This window comes from Anarhichas minor, unplaced genomic scaffold (assembly GCF_050575085.1).
Source record: "Anarhichas minor isolate MPS153535 unplaced genomic scaffold, ASM5057508v1 ptg000023l, whole genome shotgun sequence".
Taxonomy (NCBI): domain Eukaryota; kingdom Metazoa; phylum Chordata; class Actinopteri; order Perciformes; family Anarhichadidae; genus Anarhichas; species Anarhichas minor.
In genome coordinates this window covers 612,798-621,974 of record NW_027466469.1, presented here as the reverse complement: position 1 = coordinate 621,974, position 9,177 = coordinate 612,798, and the positions used below count along the sequence as shown (strand labels likewise).

The 9,177-nt window shown below is 41.0% G+C and overlaps 1 protein-coding gene and 1 long non-coding RNA gene across 2 annotated transcripts; one reads left to right on the top strand and one right to left on the bottom strand.

Annotated features, from left to right (window-relative positions):
* Window positions 1–9: 9 nt before the first annotated feature.
* LOC142955421 (F-actin-capping protein subunit alpha-1-like) lies at window positions 10–4,364 on the bottom strand. The gene is made up of 10 exons (XM_076096925.1): window positions 4,268–4,364; window positions 2,649–2,712; window positions 2,506–2,557; window positions 2,341–2,404; window positions 2,007–2,213; window positions 1,841–1,920; window positions 1,616–1,694; window positions 1,452–1,523; window positions 1,175–1,237; window positions 10–968 (listed from the first exon to the last, which is right to left on the bottom strand). The coding sequence occupies exons 1-10, from the start codon at window positions 4,301–4,303 to the stop codon at window positions 828–830; spliced, it is 858 nt and encodes a 285-aa protein (XP_075953040.1). The 5' UTR covers window positions 4,304–4,364; the 3' UTR covers window positions 10–827.
* A 2,581-nt stretch (window positions 4,365–6,945) lies between these two features.
* On the top strand, window positions 6,946–8,883 carry LOC142955438 (uncharacterized). The gene is made up of 3 exons (XR_012955856.1): window positions 6,946–7,497; window positions 7,619–7,697; window positions 7,841–8,883. It is a non-coding gene; the product is annotated as an uncharacterized LOC142955438 (long non-coding RNA).
* Window positions 8,884–9,177: the final 294 nt, after the last annotated feature.

The following is a 9,177-nucleotide window of genomic DNA, read 5'->3' as shown; positions in this document are numbered from 1 at the left end:
CACCATTGCTTGAAGATCATATTTTTATTTCATGAATAATAAATGTACTTACAGTTTGTATAAAAAAATATAGCAAAAGCTAAAGGCAAACAGCTTTTAGGAGGACACCAATACTGTATCAGCTCAGGGCGGTATAAAGGGATTATCACCAAAAATGTCTCTCAACAACAAGGAGAAGTGAAAGACCTTCAAGGAGGGAAGACAAAATATGGTCAGTGAATGGGAAAAAAATTAAGCTTTGGCTACAACCCTGGATCCAGAGGGATACATACGTCTAAACAGATGAGATCTTCAGATGCATAATTTGGTGCCTTAAAGTGCCGCTCAGTTAATATATCGAATTGCATACAGCATTTGCCCTCTGTTAATAAGAAACTATAGGAGGTATTGGAAGCTCTTGAAGAATATCAGTTATGTTATATAGAGTGTAAATTAGTTGCTACATGAAATTCAAGGGGTTTTGGGAGAATGTGTCCATTTTGAAGCACTGAGGGATCAGAAACTGAGTGTGTGTAACATGTGACTGAGAATTTGAATAGCAGGTAAACAACCAAACTTTCACAGTGTTACTAAAGGCATTATTTGTTTGTTTTTAAAAAAAAGTTATAGGTTTGCAAATGAGCGAGAGTAACATCACTCAACGTCTTTGTAAAATGAAGGCATCTCCTCGTAGTGCATAACGGAAGCTGTCATTCTCTGTTAAACCCCCTCGAACAAATGTCTGTTTTAGCAGGACATACAGCACGTTACGTTGAGTCACACATGTCTGCGCGAGCATCGGCTTCTCCCCGATTTGCGTGTCGTAACCCAATCAGCCTCTTTGTCCTCTAAGCATTCTGCATCTCTTTGCCAATCTTGTAGCTGAGGATCTTGTTCCAGTCGATCTTGGTGCGGGTGACTGGGAGCTGTCTGCGTAAGGCTTTGAACGTGGTGTCCGACATGGTCTGATAGTTCTCACTGATGGCCACCTGAAGGACAATCAAAGACGAGCACGTCAGGCATGAGTAACATTGACTTTTGTGGCAGTGTTTGTAAATATGTGAGCAGTATTCTGGATCTGGCTAACACGCATGTGTTGTGTCTTGTATACTATGTATGGCACAATAATAAAAACGTTTCATTGACATACGGGGGGGGGGGGGGGCAACTCTTGTTTTTCTTAACTCCCACATACCTGGTATTCATTCTCTGCATCCTCAATTATTTTCACAAGCTCTTTTGCAGTCTGGCTCTCATTCTGCCAGAACATACATTTGTGGGTTAATTAAACAACTCAAACACACATCAACATAAATCAAATGTAAAAATACTCAAATAATTCCATTCAATGATTTTCTACTTGATTCTGGATAATCAATACTTACCTTTGTCTGACCATGGTTAAACAAGAACCTTCAGCTTACTTATATCGCTCTTAAATAGAAAAACTATTAATATGTTAACATACTTACAGACACAGTCAGTGATTCCTGTACGTCTTTATGGCTGACCAGTTGCACATTTCCATCCTCGTAATAATGTACCTGGACATGAGGAAAGAGGAGATGCAAACAACAGTGAAACAAAGAGAACTTTACAGCGGAGTTCAAACTACCGTGTTAATTACTCAACATACCTGTATTTTCAAGACTCCGACCACTTGTGCTGTAGATTGCGAGACACTGAACTTCCATTCAGACCGGCAGCAACCGTTCCTGGAAACAGAAAAAGTAAAAGAGTACACTTGAAAAAACGATCCCGAAACACCACAACACACTGCCTCCATGCTGCAGCAACAGAATTGTCTTAGTGAATTTGATTAAAGAGTTTAAAATGAGATCATTGTCCTCTATCAAATTACCAGAAGTTTTTAGGCTCGAATTGATGGCCCTGGATACAAGCGATGATGGTCTGCTGGCCATCAATTGTTTTCCCATAAACCTGAAGCAGATCAAAAACACGATGGGCGGGTGATTCATTGCGTGTATTGCTGACTATGGCCGTGCAGACTAGGAGAGCCTTCTTACGGTGCAAACTCCACTGGGGTAGTGCTCCTTGACGTAGGCCCTCAGGGCAGAATCGCAGGCGTCTCTCCAAGACTTGAGAGCTGACCCGCCGTCGTGGGGCTGCGGGTCGCTGGCTTCCTTTCTCAGGTGGTCAAACTTGAAGGAGATCTTGTTGTGAGGGTCAAAGAAGCGACCGTTCCCCAGGTCTCCATGCTCCGTTATCAGGACCTTCAGGGGACAGACAAACCTGCCTGTTACTCGGGAATCGTCTTTATGACGTAGAATAATGATATTGACATTTTAGTGGGTTCAATGAGATAAAGCAATTCATTTTTTTTTTAAAGAAAAAGCTTGCCTGATCTTCATATCCATCAATCTTTGCAAGAATGAACTGATCCATGTTGTACTGGGCGAAGGCGCTATATCAGAAGAATAACACAACCACAATTTGCACGTACATCCAGAATATCATTTTTTTTTTTTACTACATATAAAAAAAAAAGAAAATTATGAAACTTACTGAGCCGCTCCCTCTCTGAGAAGGTTATCATTGTTGAGCAGTATTCGCACATCTGAAAAAGAGAAGAAGAGCATTAACAAATTGTTTCCATCCACATTAAAACGCAAGTAGTCCTAAAGACGTTACTCACAAACAGTGCTCACCATTGAAGACTTCATTGAACTCCCCTGGGGGAGAGTGCATCACAAAATTAGCTGCAATACGGACCTAGAAGTAAATAAAATATCTTGTCATAAAACTTAAAAGAGGAAACACATTATCACGATATACAGTGTGTAACTCATCGGTTCAGTTCCTCTCTCTTGCTTAAATAAACTGTGGTAGAGCAGACAATCAACAGTCTCCTCTCTTGCCAAAGCTGGTGCATGTTTTTTGGGAATATCCAGCTAATTTATTCTCCTTTGAGATATAGTAGGTTTATGTACAGGAGAAATGGGAAAAACTTGCAATTAGCCACTAGAGCGAAGCAGAGAGCAGTCTGCTATCTTCCTTGGCCACCGGGTTGTTAGCTCTATTTTGGCCACTCCTTAGATGGCAAACAGGGTATGTCGTCCAAGGGCTTTTATTAGCAGCCAGAATGCAAGTGTAAGCATGTGGTGTCAAAGCCGCAGGGTGAAGACATTGGTACTCGTGCGCTTAAATGGTACTACACAGTAAGGGCTGTTTAGTTACAGAGAAGTCGTCGTAACCCTTCATTCGCTTTTTCCTTCACTCATTTGTGACATCCTAATGTCACATTACAGTGAGGCCGTGCCGGTGATGCCGTCTGTCAAGCAGACAGTGTCATGTATTTGCCTCCAGGCTGCAGCTGGCATTGACCTACAATGGGCTGTCCGGCTGAAAGGGCACAACAATGAGTAGCCTAATGTGACCATGCTCCAGAAAAAGTTCCTCCATTCAGAGCCCAGGAATCCCTCCGGGGCTCAGACTCTCCGCCATGCAGCTCAACGATGTGAGCTCATGTCTGATAGAGATACTAGCAGAGGCAAATAGCTAATAAAAGGGTGAAATAGAGGCATTTCAATCCTTTCATTACACTGACTTGTTTACATATGTTTTAAAGGTGCATTGCAGTAATGCTTGACGGTGTAAGCTCCTGTCACACCATCAGCTTTAGGAATGTAAAGCATTACTTTACAACATGTCGCAGCATGAGGCAGGGGGAGCAACACCAAGCCCCAACAACACTGCGTTAAGATGAGTCTGAGTCAAAATGTTGCAGGCATACAAGCGAAACACTAAATACCTGCACACTCGTGTAACATGAGCGACTAACTTCAACTTCGGATGTGATACAGACGAGTATAAGCAGCTACATTGAGCTGTAGTAAACTGGGTGTGGGTGGTGTTACAGTGCCGAGGCACTGCCATTATCCTCACTGTAGATGCAGGAAGTACATCTACTTCCTTCCATTTAGCATCAACGTTAGCTCTTCATTTCCAACTATTCCAAACACGTTAAATCAGACATCAAGCTCAGCCGCGCACATATGTCATGTTTAATCAACAAAGGGGCGGACTCACATACATTAGCTAACTTATATTATGTGTTTGTGCACAGGAACACCATGCAAGTAACAGTTACAATAACTGTCAGATACACTGCCTTAGTTTTAGCCTCGCTAGCTCCACCAACAGACACCTTATACGGTCCGTTTGGCAATCCATGCGACATGGTAAGTGTTTCATAAAGCACTGTTATTGTTCACGGCACATGTTGAGGGTAATATAATAATCACAGTATGAATTTATAAAGCAATACCTTCTCTTCATCGCTGAGCTCTTCGAAATCTGCCATCTTGGCTCAATGAAGCGTTGACAAAGCGACTGTCGATGTTGCCAGGTATGCGTGACTCCTCCCCGCACGAACACGACCCAACCCGGAAGCCTGGCTGTGGTGGCGGAGCTCACTGTCCATGCTGAGTGTTCAATGTTCAATACATACGTTTACTGAAATAGAAACAACTTAGATCAATACATGTTCGAGTGAACGACAGCAAAAAAAAAATCTCCGATATGTTTTTAAATGACTGAATTGTCAACTAAATCAATGTGTTACATAATTATGTAATACATTATTTTTTAAGTGAAGCTCACAATGAATGTGTATTTATATTATCTATATAAATAAATGTATATTGGGTTAAGATACCAAATATTACTTGCACATACAAACTGAAGCTGATAAAATCCCAACCTGGCAACTACGACGCGTTCACGACATGTGGGATGGATGGGACAGACGACTGGTATCGATGTTTGTTTGGTTTTACGACACACACTGTTTTGATATAAATAGCTTATTTGGGAACTTTTAGAAATATGCTATTTACGTAGTTGTTATTGCGTCTTGGATGTTGCGAAACAAGCTATTTACACGATAGGCCTCCGAATTACGATAATTCCAATATGACATGAAAGCGGCATTAGCCCAGCCCATGGAGAAGTTATACGTCACGTGATTTAGTTCAATCTGAGACAGTCTGCTGATGTGTTAGGATGGTTTCGATAGTATCTTCTTATACACAGTATAAATAAATTTGCTGACGCAAATGTTCGCCCTTTTCCTTTTGTATTTGATAACAAATCTATTGACTCGATACAATCATGTATTACAGGTAATCTTGCCAAAAGTAGTCTAGTCATCTTTACATCAGGTCACTCACTCCGTAATGTTATACATCATCTGACGACAACAGCAACTCCTTTCTACACGGACAAATATATAATTTACCTCAATAAACGTTGTCGGATTTATTGATTTGATAAAGAGATACAAAAACGTACATTTAGAAAACATATACAACAGGCACATTGAACTGCAATAACAACAGAATGTAAAGGCCCATGCTTTAGAGTCATTAATCCTCTGAAAACTTAATTTATTGACGTCATCTTTCCTACAATAAGTGCCATGTGGCTGGGACGTTGGAGTCAATGTGCTGGTCAAGAAACATGTGACCAGACACAGGATATGTCAGTGAAGAATGTAATGTGCCACTCAGAGACTATGTTCACATTTATCTAATTTCTCTGTGTAGTCGTCCACACTTACAGCTTCATCAGTGTCTATGCCAACAGTCTCTGTTCGGTCAGTATCAGACCGATTGTCCACAAGACTGACATCTTTTTTAATCTGCTCCTTGGCTGTAAGGACTTGGTGAAAATACTGTGACTGTAAGACTGACTGTCGATGGTTTCTGTCTCAGACCCAAAGGCGTCCACAAGAGGGCCACCTGCATCAAGATTATTGTGATTATCTCCAATATTAGTGTCTGTACATCCATCCTCTGTGTCTCTGTGAATTATACCAGTTCTTGGAAGCAAACTTATCTTCACGTTTTCCATTTTCAGGTGAAATGAAAATGCAGTTTGTCTTCAGCAAACTTTCCGTACGCTCCATATCACCAGAGTCCTCGTCCTTCTTTTGGCCCGGCTCCGTGACTGCATCCTTCACTCCTCTCCAACAGCAGCGCCTTCCTCTCCACCCAGAACTCTTTTCAGACTCTGGGCTCTGTCTCTGTTTTCTAGGCACAGCTTAGCTGTGCAGCTGTGGTTGCCGTGGATCTCGGCCAGCTTCATGTACACCACATACAGAGCCTCGGGGTTAGCTTGGTCATCCAGGGCCGCTGCCAGAGCCAAATGGAAGTAGCCCACTGCGTCAAAAGAATCCTGGGGAGAGTGCACAGAGCAGAGGTCTCCTTTTAATTAAATATATAATCATTTAATCTTATTTGTAGGCTGGATTTTGATTGGTACCATATTCTGTGAAAAGGATACCAGATAAAGGTAAAGGCAACTGTTGCTCTGCCAAAATCTAAAGTCTCTTCTATTAAGACACTGGCTGGCTATTCACTTGTAGCCAGAGGAAACGTTTGTGTCAGTGTGTTATTATTGTGATAAAACAATTGCCAAACTTTGAGGAATGACATCAGTTTTTGACAGGTAAATTCATGATTTCCTTAAAAAGTTTTAAAAAATGAAAATAAAAGTGTATATGTCTTGTTGCGTTGAGAAAATGTATTCAGTCATTCGTTGTTTTCCGCATGTCATTTTACGCCAAGTTGTTAGAGTAAACCTGTTAGGTTTAGGCAAAAAAAACACTTATGGTCCGGAAAAACGTCACCATTGGGCTGAAAATAAGGATGTAAAATAAGTATAAATGTAAACAAGTTAACAGAAGTACAGAAAACACATCACAAACATCTCTTACGAAGCTCAAAATTACTCAGAATTAATTAATTTATTCATAATAATTCATATAATATGTATTAATTATATTTATTTCAGAAACATAATGTATATATTCTGCTTGCTCATGATGCAAACACAGAAATATAGTCGGCTTGTGTACCTTCAGTTTGTGAAGTTTAAGTTAAGTTAAGTTAAGTTATGTTATGTTAAATTAAGTTAAGTTAAGTTTAAGTAAGTAATCTTCTTCACAGCTGAAGAATCCTCTATTTGTTTGAGTTAGTGAATGCTGCATTTGTCAACAATCTTTTTATTCAGCTTCAGCCTCAACAGTTCCTGAAATCATCTTCCAGAACACAAACAGCGTCTGAAAACCAGTTAAAGCACCTTCCTCCACCCTCCACTTACACCTCCACCACCAGCCTACAAACAAACCATCCATCTTAACCTGCTGCCTCCGAAATGACTAACCCACCTCCACCTTCAGTCTCTGTCAGCAACCTGCAGGTGTCGCCTCCACCTGCAGATTCTGTCCAACAGTTTAGGTCAAGCCTCCACCTCTGTCATCTTAATCTCCACCTACAGTCTCTCCCAACAACAATCACCGCTGCCTCCACCTGCAGATCCTCGCAGACACCTGCCGCCTGAACCTTCACCTGTAGCCATCAACCTCGGCCTCCACCTGAAGACGCTGCCAAATGACTCTCCACCTGAAGCCTCCTCCATCAGCCTGCACCACTGCCTCCTCTCCTATTGCCATGTGAAGACCATAGAGGAACAGCAGGGACCAGAGACACACTCGTAAATATTACCTCTCAGATAAGAATCAGAAACAGCTGTGTCATAATAACATGTCTGGGCTGATGAAGTAAAGCTGCCTTTGTGTTTACATTCTGTTTACACCATCTCTTTCTCCTCACAGCTATTTCCACACGTTGACTGACTGTGATGCTGAACTTCATGGACCAGAGAGAGATCTTCTTTCTCCCACTCAACTCAAGGTAGAGTTGATCAGCCATATGTTCAGCAGTGTGAGATATTTGGTATAGTGTCTCAGTGTGTAGCCGTGCTTCATCAATTCATCTGGTTTCTTGGTGATGCGTGTTACTTCAATACAACACGTGTTCTTTGTGGTTTCCTCCAGACCCTGTTGGACTTCACAGACATCCAGATCTACCAGGAGCTGATCGAGAGCCGATGAGGACGATCCCTTCTACCAGTGATGCTCCTTTCTCCTCCACATCATGCACATTCGCCACCGACTCCTGCTGCTCCTCTCCCAAACTGAGAGCGGCCCTCCCTGTCTCAGTTCCACCACTGCCAGATTAGTGGAAGTCTGGAGGATGCAGACATGCTCCACCTGAGACTTTGCCTCACGTTTCCAGCCGTGCTGGCTAAAAAAATATGGCCAGTTAGCTCGCTCTGTTACTGTGTACGTGTAAACCTTTTCACTGTTGCTCAATAAATGCCCATCATTCTCTGCAGTCATCAGATCAGGGCCCAACCCACACCTTTTGTTTAACTGTTATTTGTATATAATCATGACCAGAAGAGTTATACAGCTTTGTTGTGAACTTCTGTCTCCACTGCGCAGTGAATAAAACTCATCTGAACCAGCCACAGAATTGGACCTGAAAGAAACTTTTCTTCTACAGTAGCTAGTGCTGGACAGTTTGGAAAAAGTTATATGAACTTAAATAACTTTATATATGGACTCTGATGACAATGTAAAAGAGAAGGAATATGGAGCTATTTGTGTTTGAATATTGGCTATATTTATTAATTGCTTTATTCAAAGCGATTAGGGGCTGGAATGTGAGAGACATATTTTTTGTTTTGATTACAAATCTAAAATAAATAGATTAGTGTGATCTAAATACATTCCTTTGACTTATGAATGATGTTGAATTCGTGTTCTGAATAATAATTTTTTTTTTGGGAACTATTGTTATTAATCTGATGAGGATCAGCTGTGATAAGAGGAAGGTTTCTTCCTTCGTGTAGAACGGGGGAATACTAACGGGGAAACCATTTAACAGGTTTTAAATTAAAACATTTTTTTAATGTACGGGTAAAAAAACAATACACCATAAAATCCTTCATAAACTGCAGCAGCACATGTTGTCTACATGCTGAAATGTTTGTTTGAAAAACTAAAATACCTTTTAAAGATTCCCATATCAGAACACAAAACAGCAATTGTCCCGGTTGTTGAACTAATTATTAAATGATAATTGTATTCCATGTTGATTATATAGGTTACTATGTGTGTTTGCCTTTTTGTTAGTCTGTCTGTTTTGGAAGTTTATGAGCAGAGTTTAGCTGCAAGCTGCTGGAAGATGCCACAGAATCCTGTTTTATTGTTTACGGTTCATTAGAGTGTCAACTATTTGAAATGTGGTTTAATACCACAAAGAGCTGGTTACACCATTTGGAGCAATGGCTCTCTTTATAAAAAACCACACTGAGTCTGCAGCAGTA

Excerpts from the sequence above, each read along its gene's own strand:
- LOC142955421 (XM_076096925.1), bottom strand. The coding sequence starts at position 4,303 with ATGGCAGATTTCGAAGAGCTCAGCGATGAAGAGAAG. Across the intron at positions 2,405-2,505 it reads CTCAGAGAGGGAGCGGCTCA|CGCCTTCGCCCAGTACAACA; the intron begins GTAAGTTTCATA and ends CTTCTGATATAG. Across the intron at positions 1,524-1,615 it reads TCGGAGTCTTGAAAATACAG|GTACATTATTACGAGGATGG; the intron begins GTATGTTGAGTA and ends CCTCATGTCCAG.